A 21,349-nucleotide genomic window follows, 5' to 3' on the forward strand; every position below is an offset into this window, starting at 1 on the left:
GCCTTGTTTGTGGTTAGAGGACCGCACATGCGTCTGCGTCATGTTCCCATCACTGGTCTATAGGGAGTTGACTTTCTTCTTCTGCAAAAACATGACGTGAGTATCTATAGCTTACTCGTGAAGTATAAAATAGTGTGTTAGGGAATACATGACAGGGGGTAGTTGTACCTACCTTAGTGCTATGTCAATCCTTGGCAACCTGTGGCTCTCTAGGTGTTGTGAAACTATAAGTTCCAGCATGCCCTGTCAGCTAATGGCTGGCTAGCTACTAGCAAAGCATGATGGGACTTGCTATTTCACAATGCCTGGAGAGGCACAGGTTGGCCAGGCATGGTGTATGCTGTCCTGCTGTAGCATCAGATCAGAGCTGCTTCCAGAGAGCTGTATTAGAGATTGCAGCGCTAGTGATGTGAGCCTACTAAGCACTTGAGCAACTTATGGCTCTCTCCAGCTGTTGTAGAACTACAAGTCCCACCATGCCCTCCCAGCCTCTAACTGTTGGGCTTGCTGGGACCTGTACTCATATGTGAGCTAGTGATCCATTGGTTGTCTTCCTTAGGTCTGTAATATCTGTTAATATCTGACAGACAACTAATTAATATGACACCGTATATTAGGATTCTAGGAACATAGAGGATAATGTCTTCGTTCCGGTTCAGCTCCTCTCTCTTGATAAACCTACAAATCTCTCTGCAGCTGGGGAATGATGAATGCCTTGTCATCATTTAATCCTCTGCCTTTCTGCTGGAGTCTGTGGATTTCTGTCACCCACAAACAATGCCAGATCCGTGTTTACCCAGCAGAGTATCTCCCACACCCACTATATAAATACAGGCCGACTCATCGCAGGTTTCATGAGCCACAGGACACCTCTATCCTGCCAGTTACGTGCCTCCCCCTCGTATGTAACACGCTTGTAAGCGCTCAGGCTGAGATATGAGCGAAGGTTTGTCTACCTTTATGCTGTACATGGCAGCTGCAATATGCCTAGAGCCCACCCAGACATTGGGAAAGGGGATATAGAAATATCCTCTATCATACAGGGGCCAAAGGAATAGTTGTATCATGTGTGAGTCACATAGATAGGATATATATGGTGGCTCAGTGCTTAGCACTTCTGCCTCACAGCACTGGGGTCATGAGTTCGATTCGGGGGACATGACGCGGCCTTATCTGTGAGGAGTTTGTATATCCTCCACGTGTTTGCGTTGGGTTTCCTCCCACACTCCAAAAACATACTTGTAGGTTAATTGGCTGCTGTCAAATTGACCCTCTAGTCTGTGTGTATGTTACGGAATTTAGACTGTAAGCCCCAATGGGGCAGGGACTGATGTGAGTTCACTCACTCGCTGTACAGCGCTGCGGAATTAGTGGCGCTATATAAATAGCTGATGATGATGCTACCGTACACTCTGTGGATATAGTTACTACATGCAGGGCTAGATGCAAATAATGTTTTCTTTGTTTAACAGGGTGTGTGTGTACTCAGTACAGGCCAGTCACAATCACTACACACTGAGCATTGTGGAGGATTTTGAACAGAAAAAAAAATCAATTTTGAAATGTCCTATTTTCCATGTGTTGGACATCAAAATATATAAGACATCTGTAGTCCTTTTATCCCCAGGAATCATCAGAAAAGTAAATGTGGCCACAAAATCGCCAATTCTGTAACACAAGTTCAATTATTCCTGGATTGCTTAACTAAAAGCTAACGCTCTGGGGACTCCTGTTTTGCTCTGGGTACATGTTTGGTTAAGAGACTTGACAAAGTGCCATCATTTCAATGCTTATTTCTTTTCCTTCTCTGTATAAAATCTAGTGGTAACATCTTGTCCAGAATAGGTCTTCTGGGAGCAGTCATCACAGTGTCCATCTACTTATGGAATTTCCTCTGATCATGTGCCGCGTTCTTTGTTTGGTTCAGATTACTCTGTACATACAGTGATGTCAGTCTAACAATAAATAGTATAACATCTGCAGTATCCATGGGCAGCCTGGCTATTGTAGGGGTTAGTATAGCCCCTGTCAGCTGATGATCTACCGCCCTGGCGTTATCTGTATCGTATGTCTGCACGGCACCAATTACAATCTGAATAAATATATATTTTAATAACATATATAGAATTATACAATGCAGAGTTTATTGCAGTTAATGTTGCATCTTGGTGTTATGTTGTTGTGTTTACTTGAATATCCCCAGCTGTTCACATCTAAACTTATCAGAGCTGTATCTGATATAGAACGTATTCTTAGCCATGGTGAACAGTGCACTGCAACACATTCCACTCCATCTGCATGACGGGGGACAAAGCCAAGCACAGCGGTGCAGGGAGGGTGTTGGGGAAATATGATACAATGTTACACTGAAGTTTCCCAGCATCACACAAGTTCATTTTCTAGCCGTAGATCACAGGGAAAAGTCCCTTGTTAACACTTCAGTGTGATAACCTTGTCAAACCTCAGAACATTTCATTGGGAGTTATCAGTTCAGTCTAGCGCCAAATCAAACAGCAGTGAGTGTGTGTGGAGCTGTGTCATCCATTTAGGGAGCTGTGAAAGTCATTTAAAGTTCCCCAGTCACCTGCACACAGCAGTAACATCACTGAGGCACCAGATACTTAGTGAAAACATAGCCTATGTAGAACTAGTGACATAACTGAGGCACGAGGTACTTGAAAAGCACCGATTCCTAGTAAAATGGCTGGACACATGAATATTGCAGGATGTGGTGACTGGTGCACTATAAAGGTGCCTTACTGCCTAGAAAACATTTCTTATTTTAACAGATTTAACTCCCAACGCTCATTATTGTGTGCACATCTCTGTCTGTCACTCCATTTGCCACAACCTGACATTTCCTATCATATACAGAGTGCATGTACCGAACTTGTATATAAGGAACTGTACAGCACCCATCCAACTACAAACTGTCCCCAAAAATGATATTTAATCACTGCTGATGGGTTATTTTATATTGTTTGTCATGGAGATAACTTCATCCGCTTATGTAACGATATTAATTGAACATAGCTTGGTGTAAAACAACATTGTCTCCAGTAATTCCCACTGCACTGGGACGGATTGTGTCATTTACACACCCAGAGGAAGAGGGTTTCCTGCTGTGGTTTGTGGCACCGCACAAGTAAATCCTTCCAGAGAAGGTGGGTACTTCAGACCCCCCCCCCCCCCCTCCCCCAAGTCTGTCTGACTCCATTCTAGGCGGACCATAAAATGATATAAAAGGAGGGAGAGATGGGTTACCCAGCAGTGTGATTCATGCTGGGTGTCTCCTCCCTCCCATCTTACATGGGCAATAAATCGTGGTCTTGCCATCTGTACATTTCGGAGCACAGACTCGGGATAATTGATGTCAGGCATCTCCCTGCCTGTCCATATTTTACAAGAGAGTGTGTGTTGCCAGAAACTCCATTATTCTGAAAAATCATAAAACAAAAAAAAAAATCAGAACAAGGTGTCCAGATGGAAATTTAAGCCCATAACACTTTCATTTTAACCCATCTGCTGCAAATGCCTTAAATGTTCCTGTTTGTTTATTTATAGCAGAGCTAAATTCATCATACATTTTACTTACTTTATACATTGTTACTGTGTTTAGCATATTTGGTAGAAGAATAAACCAGAGTAAATGGTTAAGAGGTTGAAGACTTTTAGAAAAGTGACATATTTGGTAGTTTTTGCAATAGCCCAGAAAATGGATTTCCTGACATTTCTAGCAGGAGCTGGCTGGGCTGGGGGGCATCCGGGCTAGTCCCATAGTGGGCTACCTTGGGCTATGCCACTGGACTACCTGCATTTTTTTTTTTCTTTAAAGTGTTCGTAAGTGAGCCGAGTTTCGTCCCCTAGGCTAAAATTTGCCGTCCAGCCCTTTTAGAACATGGTACAGAAGAATGCTGTAAGACCAAATATAAATAAACGTACCCTGAGATTGGCCTTTAACTGACAGCTGCGTGCGATAGTGTGGTGTATATAATGTAGAGTCAAGAAGCATGCAAGCTAGTGGGTGTCAGTGTGCTTGGATCTACTACGGAAATAAACTGGACATATATTGTGTATATAATGTTTAGGTAATACCTGCAAAAGACTGGGATGTGTATATAAAGGTCTACCAGTTTCTTGCTACGCTCAAGAAAACTGAGCAAAATTCACAACTATCTGCTGCCTTCTAGTGGTGTTTTGTGGTATTACTATGTTTGTAGTCAGACCATTGTACTTTTTTGCCCTCTACCCACTATGATTTGAGATAACTGCCTTGTACAATAGGGGGAGTGGGGAGTCACCTGTCGGGACAGGAATGTAGGGTCACTGGAGATGGTGATATCTCTCCTCTGAGTGCAGAATCTGTACACATCTTGCAGAGCACATTTAGGTCAGGGATCTGTGTACTTTGGTCATTTGCGAGTGGTGAATATGAATGCAGCGCAGTTTATGATCTTTATAAAACTTCCACTTGATCAATACCTTGAGAAATTAGGCTTCCAGTGATGGAATAGTTAATTCAACAAGCATATGTAATATAAGTATATTGTCATATATTGGTATATTATACTGATTGAAATGATAGAATATGGTGGATCCACACAGATGTTGTACCTTTTAGGATCAGGATAGTAGGAGAGCGTTACTATTACTCATACCATGGCAATGTATTCAGATTTGAATGCCTGTATAATTGTTACCCAATACCGCTCAGCAAAAAGTACCGCCTTTAAAAGAGAAAGCGGGAATCCCCAGCACTAAGCCTCTGACTGTTCCCAGTGTTTATAAAGGAAGCCGAGTTTCCTCACGTCATGGTAGCTTTACTGACTGAGATAACGTGATGTAGGGAATGGTTATGGTTTTTGTACTCTCTGAGCTTTGCAGTGTGTGCTGCTTGTTTTGGACGGTTTTACTTCACAGGTTTGTGGCCTTTGTTCCCTTCAGGGAATACATTTTCTGCTGAACCTTTGCATTACTTCAATGCGTCCTGCTTTGTAAGCGCTGCAAGCGCTTCTTGTGAACTAACCCCCAGCACAGTAATATTCAGTGGCTGACCCAGAAACACTCACTGCAAATCAGGACTAGAGCAATTGATTGATCATTGATGTTACCTATATTGGAAGTTCATGAACATGCATTATTAATATGTATAATATTTACAAGCAGCGACAGTGGTTACTGCATGGTACATGGCCATGTTACACTAGGATCAGTGGTAGTCCCCTGTCTTGGCTTCCCATCTGATAACATTCTTGCTTTCTTTGATTGATCTCCAGGAATTGTGCAATCTTCTTGCCACTAAAGGGGTTAAAGAGATCTCTTTAAAGCCTAATGACTGGTGAAGGAGTTTGTGGTTTAGCAGCTGAAATTGGATCCCTTTTGTCAGGCTGTTAATGGCCAGAGGTTTGGCTGAAGGGAGCTTGCAGGCTGTGGAGAGGAGAGGGTGTGTACAGAGCAGCAGGTATTTGTAGGCTGAGGCTCCACCTCTCCGCTGGGTCATCTACTCTGGGAATCTTTAGGAGACACTATGGCTGTGTGCTGCGGGATGTAACACAAGGGGTATCCGTCTGTCATGAAAGGTGAGCCTCACGCTTCTGTTGTTCCTTGTGGGTGTTCTGTGAATTCTGGTGGTTTCTTAGAACCCCAATTGTTACCAGGCTTTTTATATCGAAGCTACAGTCTGTGGCTTCCAAGATGATGTGATGAACTACAAATCTTTCAGTCGGCTGGGACTTGTAGTTCTATAACAGCGGAAGAGCAGCAGCAACCAGATTGTGTATTGTTCCACGATTGATTTTGATATAGTAGTCTGTAAACAACATACATCAATGAATCAAACTACTATATGCAGGGAGTTATGACTCTGTCTTGGACAGATGTTTGAGGTATCCTATATCAGGTGTGTAATATTAACCCTTTGGGGTTTTGGCTGTAAATGCTTGTATCTGTAGCATTCTGTTTACTTCTGGCTGTGTTTTGGAGAGACTGGTACATGCTGTATGCCGGAGAGACTCTGGGTAACAAGGAACCGCTGACGTTGTGTCTCCCATGTGTGCTTCTGGGTGGAGTGTAGGATTATGGTTTGGCGTCTGTGCCAAAGCCATAATTAAGTATTAATGTTTAGCCGGATTGGGATCAGGGAAACAGGAGAATCTGCTGTGGGTATTTCTGCTTCATACCTTCCACCTGCTCACAGCCTCATTGTCTTTCATAACAAATGGCAGTGACCTCTGGGCTGCAGCTGCCCTGTGTGCCTCTACGCTGGAGCTGTCCAGCATCACAGCAGCCACCAGTGCTACACACCGTGTGAGTGCTTTCTGGGGCCTACAGGCACTTAAATATGATTGTAAAAGTTTTAAACGATAATTTGTGCTTTAACCAACTACAAACAGGGGTTGTCCAGTGTGTGGATGATATTCAGCCGCTGTCAGCGGAATAGGATTTTGCTGAGTCCAGTAACAAGGAAAAGGCTCCCAAGTGGTCACAGTATAAAGAATGATAGACTGCTGTCACTTATTGGCACTCTCCTCGCATGATCCAGCACGTGCCCCTGTCTTCCAGATGCCACACTGAGTGGCCCTGAAAAGAAAGGGGAGGTGGAGGGACGGTGAATTGAGGAACAATGACCAGATTGGTCAGGTCACCGGAAGCGCTGCATCTGCCTGATTTATGACCTGCTCATGTTGATAACAGAAGGTTGGGTGGTCCAGGGTGTGGAGCAGATTACACCATGATGAGGATTGATTTGGTTGCATAGGTCAGCAGTAGACTGTGTGTGATCAATATGTCATTTATCAGGTTACTCACAGTCATTTTTACACCCCAGGAAGTTGCTCTCTGATTAGTATCTAGTACAAGTTTCTGTCTCGGTCAGTAGTAGAGAGATCACAGCCCCCATTTCCGTGTACGTTTCATTCCATCTGACATTGTGCAGTTACAGAAGGAGCAGGTTGTCATCGGTGTACAGATATCAGATGGTTCTGTGCTCTGTCCGACCATGCTACACCTGTATGAAAAAGCCTGTAATGATGGCGATGGCTGGGTGATGGATACCAAGAGATGACCCCCCCCACCCCCAAACCTGCCTGCAGGGCACATCACAGATGCCAGAGACCCGCTGTGTCTGCTCTCCTGATCCTATTGTAGAGAAGTTAATTGGAATGTGTGTGACAGAGAGCTGAAGAGAACAGAGCCTCCCCCTCCCATTTACCCAGAGATAAGCAGCACAGCCCCCACCCCCTTGCATGCCCTAGAGGCACCTAACCCTGCTGTGTCTCCCTCAGCCACCAATCCTTATATATTCTATCCAAGAAGACGCCAGTCCATGAATATTTGATGCACCGTAGTGTGAATCTTCATATGTACATTATGTATCTGCACTAAGAGGTGTTTGGCTGTTGTCTGTACACGCCTCTAATCACTTACATATATACAGGGCCTAGCTATTAATGTCATTCTTTGGCTGGCAGTTGGTTGGCGCATCTGCGCAGGAGGTGAATGTTTGGAATCTGGCTCTGGTGGGGTTAATTGGCTTTTAGACCTCCAGCCTCTGTTCCCTGTTCTATTCAGCACCTCTGTGCTCCTGTGAGACGCTCTCGGCTCCTGTATTCCCTTATTGTCCTGACAGGTATTGATCTGCGCTGAACTTGTTGGGCAGCGGAGCTAGTGGTGACCCCTTTGTGATGTAATTCGCAGCAGATGTCACTGCTATTGACGCACCTCTGTTTTTACAGCACAGCAGTCAGAGCCGAGTCTGACGCTTCTCTTATGTCCATGCCAAATGGTTCACCTCTCACGTCCCTGTGTCCCTCTGGGTGAACAATCAGTGGTGGTAAAAAATGATTGTATAGAAACTGGCAGGTGGATTAAAAAATAGCTTAAAAGCAAAAATGTACTTTAGAGTATTACAAATGTATGAAAAATATTGATTGTTGTCCCTGATCCCTGCGTTTCTTCCATGACCGGTTTCACCTGTGGTGTATAAACTGCACTCTGTTTAGAATGGCAAGCAATACTGTACAACATGATCATATAAAGCAACAAAGCCCCCCTCCCCCTTAGTGTCCCCGGCACGTTGGAGGTCACCAAATGATGTAGGTCATGGACGTCTAGTGAATGAAAAATACACATTACCTAGTTAAGTACGATACACTGCGATAGATTGATTTGTAATACAAATATCCCCTATTGTAGTGGTATGTAAGGCCAGGGGATGTTCTACGCAGCTGATTAGTAGAATGGAAGGAGAAATGTACGATCAGTTGTCTCATATAGCGGCCTGTAAGTGGAAGGAGTAAGCTGCTATGCTGGGTTCTTATAGCACAATACTGGAGAATGATTGGCGTTATAGCCTTAGGCTTGACATTTGTTGCGACTGATCTGGTCATTCTAGATCAAATTAGCCAAAACTGCTCTTCATAGGCAAAATAAAATCTCTATTCAGATCGGACAGAATGTAAAGAAGACAAATCCATATCTATAAAACCTTCAGATGAGACGTCCTACACAGCAGCTCCGGAGAGATGTAGATACACAATCTCACCTCCAGAGGAGTATAGTTGGGGGGTGTTTCAGGCTACCTGCTGTTAGAGTGATTAGAATGGATTTCATCTGTATCGGGCCTGAAATCATCAGTCTCAAAAGCAGCTTGATTCCCACTATGCTTTTGTTCAATCCTGATAAAACAGGAGGCGACCTGATTGTTTCATGTTGGTTATTTTTTCTGTTTTACATGCCCCAAGATTTTACCCATTAACCAGGTACTGCCTCTTGGTATGGGAAAGATGGTGTTAAATCTTTAGTAGGTACACGATAGATGTGCCCACTAAATATTATCTTTTCTTCTGATACATTGTGTCGTGTGTTTGTTTTGTGTTCCACGATCCACACCTATAGTAGAGGACACAAGACGAGGTCTCAGCAGAATAGAACATGCCAGGGGCTCTTTACACAATGAGTGTCTTATACAGAAGCTCACCGCTTTGCGTGGCATCATCTGAGAGTCATATGTAGCGTGATAAAACCCTTCCGGTCAGATCCCATGGAACAGACAAAACCAGGTTTCAGTATAGAACCTTTGGATTGTTGTGATAAATCTATAATCTGTGCTCCAAAAACATACTACTAGGTTAATTGGCTGCTGTCAAATTGACCCGTGTGTGTGTGTGTGTGTGTGTGTGTGTGTGTGTGTGTGTGTGTGACCCTACTCTATGTGTGTGTGTGTGACCCTACTCTATGTGTGTGTGTGTGTGTGACCCTACTCTATGTGTGTGTGTGTGTGTGACCCTACTCTATGTGTGTGTTTGTGTGTGACCCTACTCTATGTGTGTGTTTGTGTGTGTGTGTTAGGGAATTTAGAAGGTAGGCTCCAGTGAGAAAGGGACTGATGTGAGTTCTCTGTACAGCGCTGTGGATTAGTGGCGCTATATAAATGATGATGAAATGTTACTTTACCAGATACAATTTACATTCTTCAGTTTACAGGGTTAAAGTGGATAGCGATCAGATTCTCTGGTGCAAGCTATTTTGTTCATGAAAATGTTCGTTTTTAGCTATTGACGCTTTGTTATCCCCCTCTTGCTTTCTTATTGGCAGACATTTCTTATGCCAGTGTTGTGCTATGCAAATGAGAGGGAGGAGACGAATACAGCAGGAAGTCTGGTAGTATGAAAAGAAGGATGATGACAGCTACTATAGCTGTGAGGAAAGGCTTCAAATGTTTGGTTTGTTTTTGGATTGAAAAAATATATTTATTACCATCCATTTCTGTTCAGCAACCAATCAGACCTTCTGCTTTCATGTTCTAAACTAGGAAAAAAATAGTTACTTTTTGAATGTGATGGGTCACACAGTATTTTATGGCATCATGTGGGGTTTTTTTTCATTAAGATTTTTGGCTAATGCTGGCCATTCCTCTGGGTTTTTCTTGTCTGTGGCACCAACCTGCGTATTTCACAAAATGCAACAAATAGGAGATACCCTTCCATTAAGAGCTGCCCCCTCACCCTCAGAGTACTCCTTGTAGACTGTATCTTTGGTGCATTGCTTTGCAATTTGTCTTGTCCCTTTCTGTCGGCTTCATGGGATGTGATCTGCTGGTGTTGGGTTTATTTATGCACATAACATTCTCGCTATCGGCAGAGTTTTGGCAATGAATGGGTGACATTTTTGGCCTGTGCAGAAATTTGTGCAGCGTTGATGAAGGGTATTACAAGCTGTTCTGGCACTCCGGTGACTTAACCCGCGCTCAAGCTGTGATGTACATTGCAGGGTATCATTAGTCAGGAGAGTGGAGCAGAATCAGGGGGTGTGTGGAGGCGGAGGAGGGAATTGGTGCTTGAACTGGGACCCATCAGGAAAAAACCCTTGAAACTATTAGCTTGTAATTACAGAGAAGGGAGGTAGTGGGCCTGAGGTCTGGTGTCAGAGGAGCTGAGGATGAAAGGAGACAGTAATTACTAAATCGGCAGGAGGCAGGCAGAGTGCTGATTAGTGATTGCTTTTGGAGGGGAGAATGGTAGGAAGGAGAGGAGTAGAGGTGCAGCTTACACACACAACAGGGCATGGCTATGTACATGTATACTGTATCATTAGTGTACCGCTGCTAATTAGCAGAGCATTGCTTAGCCACTTGTTGAGGAGGGATATTCAAAGCAATTGCTCCTGACTCTGCGCGCTGGGCTTTAATGTTGATCCGTCCTGGCAGAATGGCGATGTTCCAGTAAAGGGACTGGGGTGAGCAGATGTAAGATATGGTTCATTCTCTGTGTCCTGATGATCCAACAGTTCCAATGTGGATGTTTGTTCCTAAACTGTAGAGAAAACCTCTACTGCTCACTAAAAATGAAGCTTTTGCTTAAGTGCGATCTATATTAAAAAAAAAACCCGACATATGCCCAAGAGGCGTTGCTCTTCCCAGTCTCCCTGTGCTGTGTGTATTCTAGCGAATATCACTGCATTTACAAGAAAAATAAACTGTGCCAGTCTCCCATTGCCAGCCAGTGGGGGCAGCTATCTATGTGTTCCTAGTAAACCGACAGGTTACATTGTCAATATTTCAATATTGCTGTCACTACGGATTGCAGGCCATTGGTGTACATGCTAGGTGGGGAGTTGTCCTAGATCAAGATTACACTGAATAAATTTATTTATTAACACCCTAACAATTAATTAATCGGCACTGACGGGAAATATGCTGTTTGTACAAGAGGTTAGGTAAAAGATCCAGCCAGGTTTTATAAAGGGAGACCCTGCAGCGCAGTACGGATATACGGTCCTCTCTTCTGCTACAGAAGTGAGGTACAACTGGTCCACTCTCAGATCAGCGTCCGATTGATATTAATGATTATGTGCGTTGTACTGATGCATTGCTAATAGATGTAAATGACCTGCTTTCTCCGTAACTGCAGCATTCTGTGTTTCTAAACCGTTGCTGAGCATCTAATATTAAGGAGCAGGGTAGGTAGCTGCCTCTTTAATACACGCATTGCTACCTCTCCTCTCCATCCTTCCCTCTAATGAGGCAGTTCAGAATTCCCAACCTCACTCCCTTTCACTAATCCGCTCTTAGTTGCTGCTCCTTCATTTAGCTCTTGCTCATAGATAATCCACCTATAGCTGCTCTGTGTTTGCAGCGTAGCCTGCTGGCCATCCAGGAAACTGTAGTTATTCCTGGCAGGCAGATGCACCTGTTGCCTACCACAGTGGATGCAGACATTTTCTACACTGAAGCAATGACATCACTGATGTCATAGGCTCGTAGTGAATTGATTTGACTGGATGTCACTGGTTCCTATAGACTGGATAGGCTGCATTCTAAGCAATGTCATTGGTTCCTAGTGAATGGATAGGCTGCACTCTCAGTGATGTCATTGGTTCCTAGTGAATGGATAGGCTGCACTCTCAGTGATGTCACTGGTTCCTAGTGAATGGATAGGCTGCATTTTCAGTGATGTCACTGGCTCCTAGTGACTGGATAGGCTGCACTCTCAGTGATGTCACTGGCTCCTAGTGAATGGATAGGCTGCATTCTCAGTGATGTCACTGGTTCCTAGTGACTGGATAGGTTGCACTCTCAGTGATGTCACTGGTTCCTAGTGAATGGATAGGCTGCACTCTCAGTGATGTCACTGGCTCCTAGTGAATGGATAGGCTGCACTCTCAGTGATGTCATTGGTTCCTAGTGAATGGATAGGCTGCATTTTCAGTGATGTCACTGGCTCCTAGTGACTGGATAGGCTGCACTCTCAGTGATGTCACTGGCTCCTAGTGAATGGATAGGCTGCACTCTCAGTGATGTCACTGGCTCCTAGTGACTGGATAGGCTGCGCTCTCAGTGATGTCACTGGCTCCTAGTGACTGGATAGGCTGCGCTCTCAGTGATGTCACTGGCTCCTAGTGACTGGATAGGCTGCACTCTCAGTGATGTCACTGGTTCCTAGTGACTGGATAGGCTGCATTCTCAGTGATGTCACCGGTTCCTAGTGACTGGATAGGCTGCATTTTCAGTGATGTCACTGGTTCCTAGTGACTGGATAGGCTGCACTCTCAGTAATGTCACTGGTTCCTAGTGACTGGATAGGCTGCATTTTCAGTGATGTCACTGGTTCCTAGTGAGGCTGCACTCTCAGTGATGTCACTGGTTCCTAGTGAATGGATAGGCTGCATTTTCAGTGATGTCACTGGTTCCTAAATTGATTGGCTGACTTCTTTCCGATGTCACTAGCTCCTAGTAAAGTGATTAGCTGCTTTCTCATAAAATGCTCTAATTTCTCTACATCAATATCTTGCTTTTCTTTATACAATGATAGAATATAGAATGTTGCTAAAATGTTTTTCATTAAAGTATAATCCCTTAAAAAGAATCGTAGATCATCACTATATTCCAAGAATATAAATTTTGTTTTAGTTCATGAAAACTAGTTAAAAAAACTCCTAAAAGTAAAAAGATTATAGTAAGTTGCTTAAAGAAATGTGAGGTCAGAAAGAAAATGGTTAAAATACAGTGAAGTGTACTGATTATGTCTGTGGAGTGCCCAGTGAAGCAGCCCATTGATTTTTTAAGCATGTGTACAGGCCCATTACTGTATCTTGCACAGCAGTGTGTGGCGTCTTGTCATGTTCTATGACAGAATACAAGTAACAGGATACATGACTGTAAAGGTCGAGCAGAATGGCAGTAATAGTGAGTTTCTAATTGGCAAGTTGAAAGAGAATTGCAATAGTCAAAAGTAAACATTAACTGTATTTTAAGCCTTTTTAGCCTTTATTTTGTTTTGTTTTGAGTGACAGTCCTCTTCCGCATAGCATCCCTCCAGGACAAGTTCATTATATATAATGTATGCCTGCTCCCAGCGGTCCAGTTTAAGAGCTGACTTCTCACTTCTGCGTTTGTCTCCTGAGATTCGGCAGCCCCCTCTTATTTTACATATTTGATAGTGGAGCCGTGTTGCATGGATGATTTGCAGTGACAAGTGCAGCTGGTCCAGTCATTGGAAGATTAATGTATCTCCGAGGTTCTGCTTTACCTGGGAACGAGAGGGGGGACTTGGATTCACCGCCTATGTTCTCCTGAGACTGAGACTTCTGGTGTCACCCACAGGCAATGGAGAAATTCAATATCCTGTATGCAGGAACTGCGCAGGATGCCATTGCCAACAGAGCATCGCAGTAATATTGATGCCTTGTCAGTGTGTTCCAGAAGTGACTCATTATTTATGTGCTAATATTCTTCTCCGGTCCATGTGGCCTGCAGAACAATAAGGTGGCTAGATGATAGTTGCAGTATTTTGGTGCATTCTGACTAGGAATTACTCCTTTCTAGGGCAAAAAGTGATTGATTGATTGATTTTTAATACAAAACATATATATGTATACAATTTGGCATTGGGCTGCCTTAGAAATGAAAATGTTTTTGTTTTTTGCAATGTCAATTGTGGCCTAAGCCAGTCGCTGTTTGTGGTTTCTGTAGCATTGAACATCATTTAGATCTCAATAACTTAGCAATTCATAAATAAAATCCTGGCTTCTGTAGCGGTTGGTTATGTAACCGGCTAAGGTATCTGAACCAGCCTATAATCTAGTATATAAAACATCCTTCATGGCGGCCACCTACAGAAAAGGCTGATGGTACTTAAACATTAGGGTGACAGTTAGAGAGACAGTCAGTCTGTCCCTGTCACTGCAGGAAACATGTTTTAAAGAGCAATCAGTCTGTAATGAGTCTAAACACAGCAGTGGGGTCATCCTGTAAACTACTTGCTTCAATAGGACTTGCCATGTGCTCCTTTCTGGGCAGCTTATATACGTAAAATAGGCGAGCAGTAAGTGCTTGTTCTTGAGTGAGAAAGAGAGAACCATAATGTCTGCAGCAGTTATCAGCAGATCACGTTCCCCTGTGGAATCATAGCTGTTACTACTAACTGTAAATGGTGAAATGGCGAGCCCTCTGTCCTCTAAGGTTATATGGGCTAATCTCATGTATTCTGTCTGTATAGGGGAGGTGGCAGGGTCAGGGGTTTAAAGGATTAAATATTTACATGATACGAGTCCACTGGATTTGTCTAAATTCTCCATTGCCAGTGAAGACCCTTTATGCATTAAACTGCAATGTGCTGTCAGTGCTCTTGAATTATTCATTATCTTCCTTTTTATAATACCTTAAATCCAAGGAAATTCTGCCAGAGAAATAAACTACTCTTTAAACCTGTTCACAGAGAATGACTGGTAGTAAATACATAGACCCCAGCAGTTAATTTCTAGGCATTGTTTGACCCGTTCTAAGTTCTTGGGGGCACTTTATATGGTGCATCCTTCTCCAGGCGCATTAAAACAATCGTTTGGCTTCTAACTTTTACGTAGTTGCTGCATTCATGGAATATGTGAATAGGATCACACAGATAGCATCAGACAGCCTGATGGTGTCTTCTGGGATCTGTAGTCCATCACTGAGCAGAGTTGATATTTTGTTATGCAACTTCAAAACTCAGGGGAGTTATTTATAATATACATCCCCCAATATCCCCCCTTCTTTTGCAAAGAAAAGTTATGAGGACGCAGTGGGGTCAAACGCCCCCTGATCAGTGCTGCCTCAGACGCTCTGAATAGACTCCTCTGCTGTGAGTCTGATGACAAAACGGTCACTGTTATCTGCAAGCAGCCTAGCTGGGGAGAGGGGGTGAGCCCACGTGACTCTAGTGGCAGCTGTTAGAGGCTGAGTATCAGCTTGTTTTCACAAGGCAAGTGTGGTGTTGCTTTGTTAGATAAGCCTGGGACGCTGGCTGAGGATAATGCTGTGTCCCGGAGCCATTACTTGGAGTGAGCGCGATTTAGTCCATTGACTCAGAAATTTAGCCAAAAAAGAGGAAGACCGAAGCTTTATGACAGCTAGTCCTGCTGTATTCCATAGTAAGCCGGGATCTCCATCGTTATGCTCAGGACTGTTTTATAAAGGTGACTGAGGCAGCCTGTCCTATGTGCCCCCTATCCCTTTGTCTGTCTTATAGCCTGACTCTTGCTGTGATTTTCTTTTCCTCTCTTCCACTCTTAGTCTTACATTATCTCACTTTCCATGACTTCCTCCAGCTCTCGCTTCCCCATTTATTGTTGATCTGTTTGTCTCTCCAGTCGTTAGCTCTATTTAAGCTTGTGCCCCTTGTGTAGAATGACTGGTTCCTTCCGCTCTCCCCTCTCCGTTACCTTCCAGAGCAGACAGATCTCTCTACTTATACATTCTTGATTCCATGGCGACTGAGAGCAGAGAGGGCTTCTGATCTCCACACATCCATCTGAGCTTGCAGTTATCAGGCACTTTAGCCTCTGAAATAATTGTGCTTCCTCTTTTGTTGCATGCCATTCAGTGGAAGCTGAAGGTCCTGGCTTCTTTTCCTCATTCAGGATGTGAGGATCAGACTTTAAGGCTGTATATGAATATGGGTCATATAGTATGTGTAACTGCTGGCTTTCAGTGTATGTGTATTTGTGTCATTTTAATCTCACTTCTTTGTGTAATCTGTCACATTAGTAAATATTTATTCCTGCTCATTGTAAAACACGCTGCTGATAGTGATGACGGAAGAGTTCAGTACAGTTCCCTCTGGATAATGTAACACTATAACCGCATCCTCTGCTCTCAGGTGTGTGCGCTCTTACCAGGCTTTCTCTTTGAATGTAATGTTCTGCGGCTCTTGGTGGTAGCGTATAAACAGCTCTGTCCTGGCATAACATGTTAGTGAGTGGTAGCAGGAGGCCGTTGATCTCTTTAGTATATGGCTTCTACAGGTGACCTCTTAGTGTACGTTACCGTAGGCTGGATTGTTCTTATTGTGATGGGAGTGGTGATATGTTTGTGGCCTCCGTGAAAACACTTATTATCCTGTTGAGTGGTAGCAATGTTTATGTTAACACCAAATGTAATATGCCAGACATCCTCCCACTAATTCTAGTATTAACTGTGAGCCTCAGAATCTTTGTGTATACATTGGCCTTGTGTGGCCTTGGTTCAGCTGCTTGCATTATTTGGCTTACTGGGTGTCTTGACCCAATATTAAAACAAATCTATACAAAAAAAGTGGAAAAAAAACTTGCATTTTTGTCAACGGGTAGATAAGATGCAAAATTCTGCACATTCAGTACATCTGCATGTGGCAGCCTAATGTTATTGCACAGTGCGATTTAATATTTGACATGGCAGCAATCGGGCAAGGAAGTGATGACGTGGGTCTGTGTGTGAGGTCATCAGGCAACATCTGTTTGTTCAGACCACCAACCAAACTGCCGCTGACCATTTTGCACTGCATGTATCTGACCATATTGGATATAGAGATATGGCTGCGGCATACTGCAGATACCCCACTATATTTTATATTGTTGCAGTATTGCTTTTTCTTCGAGAAGTTGTTGTATAAATATATAACACAGCTCAGTGGCCTGTGACCCGTGCACACACTTCCAATTATTCGCTGATTGTTTTCTCTGATGCACTGTTTTCTGGGGTAGGGTATGGTTTAACGCTGCCGAAAATACCTACCCAAAAAATCCGATTGGCTACAAAAACGACTGCAATAAAAACAGACTTACCTGCAGACCGAAGGTCCAGATGTCCGATGGCACCGGCATACTGACAGGAAGTGATGATGGAAGACACAGCTCTCCGGCACTTCAGTGTCACGTGATCGCGACTTTACATCTATGTTAATTTAAAGCGGCAACGTGTGGACCTCTCAGGTTAAGTGTTAATTGTTTAAAACGATTACCACCGGTTTTCTGAACATAGGTGCTCAAGTGTAACAGGAAGACCGTTCCTTATTCACTTCAGTGGTCTGCTATCTGTATTTTAGCTGGAAACCAGCTACCGTTTAAAACCCCAATGTGACACCATCTGATCTAGGCCAGTAATTGAACAACCATTGATGGGTATTTTTTCAAATTGTTCTTGGGTATCTTTAGCAGTTTTTAAGATATGCTAATAGCACCTGGATATATTAACATCACTTTGACAGTCAGTATTACTCTAAACAGCCTGGGAGAATTTTGAAACTTTGTCCAGGTCTTGTATTGAGGAACGTGGAAATAATATGTTGCTTCTTACTAAACAAGAGCCACAGCTGTTATTAGATCTACTTTCCTTGCTATGGAGAGCCATTCTCCCAGCCCAGTGGCAGTAACGGTGCTTTAAGGGTGCAGAGAAGATTCATGGACAACAGTTCCTGGGCATCATGGTCTGATGTCAGCCTGAAACTGGTCAATGATTTGAAGGGGAGGAAGTTGGTTATAGTAGAACTGTTGTATTTAAGTGGTTATCTGCATTTCACATATTGTGCAACTCTAGTTGTGAGAGACTGAGGAAAGCTGCACGGTGTCAATTACATTCCTGATAACGCTGGAACGTTTACCCTTCATTTCTTGGCTAAACAAATATACACCTAAGTACTGAATGGCAGCAGACAGAAATATAACGTTAGGGGCTGCTTCTGTAGGCCAATATTAAACGATTCACAAACTGAATAGTGTTACTTAAGTGTTTCCAGATAAATAATGGATACACAGCTTATTCCCTTTTCTCCAGCTAGTGCTACAGTAGGTAATGCGAGTGACCAGACTTGGCACAACACTGTCGTTTACAAGAAAAATATTATATCGGGAACTGACGGTAGCAAAACCAGGTTCTATACATCATTAGTACACTACCAACTAGCCAAAAAACACTGTTTATAGAAGTTATGTGCATTATTTCAGTACTATTTGGTATGAAAATTACATTCGTCACAACATTTTCATATGGAAAAGACGAGCACTGTAGAACTAACCCATGTTTCATGCACTCACAGAAAACCCCACACACCTCTGCAGACTCATCATCAAATACAGCTACCGAGGAGGTCCTCCTGCAACATGCGCTGTGCGTTATTAGCTAACGTCGTCACATAATGTTTCTATTACATTGGCATCAGAGTACAAACATTCCGGCTATTCAATTTCAATACTGGCTCATATGAAAAAAAAGAAGATAGTTTGTCAACAATATACAAAACGATAGCTGGTAAATTTATCACAAACTAATTTGCGTATATTGTTTCTAAATATTATCCCGTGTATGGGCATCTTAACATCACATTTTGTACAACGTTTATGTCTTTAAACATGGCTTTAATAAGAGCATGATTATGTGGAGAAATCAAAAAGGTCTCTGTTTGTACAATTTTATTTGTAACAAAACTCACTAGAGCTTAGAGCTGCAGTTCTGTTAATTAGTAATTGGCTGATAGTGTTGTATGTGGCTCAGACCCCACAAGAGGTATCACTTGGTGAGACTGATGAAAGCTTTTTGTAGACACCCACATTCAGTAAAACGGGTAAATATAATGAATGTAACACTTTGTTGTGTTTATCACAGGATATTTTACTGTATTTAAAGTGTACAACAGTAAATAATCACTATAGTAATCACTTAGTGTTACAAGTATGTCCCTGACAAAACCTAAAGGGCCTCATGTAGAGTGAGGAGCACATCCTGCCCCAGGACAAACTATGCTGCGATGGAAGAGGAGCGAATGCTTGGAAATGCTGCACACACATATTGGGCAGCGCCCTCTCCCAATTCTAAAGCCGTCTACACATTTTGGTTTTGCAAAGGTGCAAAATTACACCTTCCAGCTGGTTTTGCTCCAAAGTCTAAATCAGGCCCAAAGTCAGAGGTGAGGCGCTTTTTGCATATTCCAATGAACTTGGGTTGGTCATGCTACCGTTTATTGCAAAATACTTGGACTGTGTGTTTTGCTGGGCATATTACCACAACTGGGCCGAAGGACCTTCTGTGTGTTGTAAATGAAACTCAAAGAGGTTATGAATTATATTTCAGGGTATTGGCTTGCCAATACCCAGGGCCACGGTAGTTTTCTTCTGCCTTTGAATGCAGCTAATACTTCCACTGTAGTTTATAAAGCCTACCTCTTTGTAATATGTGTTTTTAGTTTTATTCTCAACCATTCATTCTGCTTAGCTTTATTTTCCTTTTTATATTTTTTTCTCCCTTGTTCCAGGCATGAACCATGAGCCAAAGTCACCTTCCATAGGAATGCTTTCTACAGCCACCCGGACCACGGCCACTGTCAGCCCCCTCACTCCCTCCCCTCTCAATGGCTCCCTGGTACCCAATGGCAGCTCGGCGGCCAGCAGCGCGTTATCAGTCCAGTCCGCACCCTCTTCCAGCTTTGCTGCTGCGCTGCGTAAACTTGCAAAACAGGCAGAGGAGCCAAGAGGTAAGATGATACTTGGAACCTGTGTCTTGTGAATGTGTGCATCCAAAAACGCATCAGCATCCCATGCCTCTCCTCCACTGCAAATGGATGTGCTGCTCTCGGAAGAATAATTAGAGCTTGCAAATCGAGGGTTAATTAAGATGTTAAAGGCTAGATGATATGAAGTGACAGGGGCCAGACTGCACCTCCTGAAAGGCACGTACAGAACAAATTAGCCAGATTAATTCTAAGCAGTTTTATCAGATATCTGTGTTTGCTGCAAGCAGTCAGAGAATGGCTGTGATGTCGGCCAGCTTGTGATTACTGTGACCACTAGTGTCAATATATGTATGACTGCTCTGATCTATTTACCACTGTGTTTTTTGCCAAGAGTTATTAATTGGAATGTCAATGCAATGTAAAGACTGATCCCTTCCTCTTAGCAGTGAAATGCGTCCCATCCTTAGATATTAGTTACTGTGGTTTCTGTATGTACAGTTGTCGACTACACCGCGGCACAACAACATTTACCAAGATAGAACAATATGTAGTATGGTGTCAAATCAGTCTTAATTGTACTACTGCCTTATGGTTGAAATATAGAATTTACATGTGTCAGCTTATGTGGATACTTTTGCAGTCAAGCTGATGCCTTAAAAATAAACAAAAAAACGCATTTACAAATACTGTGTCAAACCATAAGACAAGGTGACATGGAAGTTTTAGAAAGCTGTGATTCTCTGATAACTGCTGCGTTGTAAAGCAGGCATAAGCTCAGTGTAAAAGGAAGGTGAATGGAGAACGCCATTCCTGTCACACCGTAGCGATTCCGCTGTTAAAATGCAGCGGACACATTAACTATCAGTTGGCGAATATGATTTTTACAAAATAAATACAAATACACAATGTTTCCTATAGAGACAAGGTTGTGAACTTATTCTGTCACCATAAGTCATGTTGTTTTAGTTTTGTTTTTATAAATTTCTGATCATATCGTCAGATCTTGGCTGTACACTCCCTTTTGCTCAGTGTTACGTGGTCTTTTTGGAGAGGCTACTTCATGCCTGTTTCTTGTTAGTGTTGCCGAGATTGAATGGCAGATTGTATTGGTAGTGACGATCGATGTGAACTATATAGTACTTCCGCAGTTTTACTATCGTCTCTAGTCTTGATTTTATGTTGTGTGAAGCCATGTTTTCATAGCATTTGCATGAAGATAAAGCCAATATGCAGTGCTAACCTACATCCTAAAAGCCAACTGGTGTTATGAAGAGGGCGATATATGACGGAACTCATACGTTGTGGGTGAGCACTGTGACATCAGCTTCTCTGATAAAGGAGATGTGATGTACGAGTACTGTGTATTAAGCTGTGTATTGTGCACAGTTTAATTTAAATACAACACACAGACAAACATTTATATAATAGAGACGGCTCCTTCCCACACCGAAAAGCAGAATATGAGCTAAACCACTGACCAGGACCAGAATTGGCCCATATATCTCCTTTATAGAGAAGCTGTAAATAAAACCCATAACCTGTGTTACTGTATGCTGGGCCTATGATTATATATAAAATATAATAAAACTGTTGAGGGGATGAATATTCTCCAC

At 42.9% G+C, this 21,349-nt stretch overlaps 1 protein-coding gene across 8 annotated transcripts in view; it reads left to right on the plus strand.

The window, feature by feature from the left end:
• Positions 1 to 21,349, plus strand: part of GSE1 (Gse1 coiled-coil protein) — a 293,567-nt gene that overhangs the window by 256,068 nt on the left and 16,150 nt on the right. For 4 of the 8 annotated variants that reach the window (XM_075189337.1, XM_075189330.1, XM_075189334.1 and 1 more), the window contains one exon: positions 19,539 to 19,757. The exons of 2 other annotated variants lie outside the window; for them this stretch is intronic. In XM_075189337.1, coding sequence (XP_075045438.1) covers positions 19,541 to 19,757 — 217 coding nt within the window. In that variant the 5' untranslated portion in view covers positions 19,539 to 19,540. Of the gene's footprint in view, positions 1 to 5,510; positions 5,580 to 15,258; positions 15,451 to 19,538; positions 19,758 to 21,349 lie in introns of those variants that run through there. 2 more of the 8 variants (XM_075189336.1, XM_075189333.1) reach the window with 2 other exon arrangements.

The sequence above is a fragment of the Mixophyes fleayi genome, chromosome 10, assembly GCF_038048845.1.
Source record: "Mixophyes fleayi isolate aMixFle1 chromosome 10, aMixFle1.hap1, whole genome shotgun sequence".
Taxonomy (NCBI): Eukaryota; Metazoa; Chordata; class Amphibia; order Anura; family Limnodynastidae; genus Mixophyes; species Mixophyes fleayi.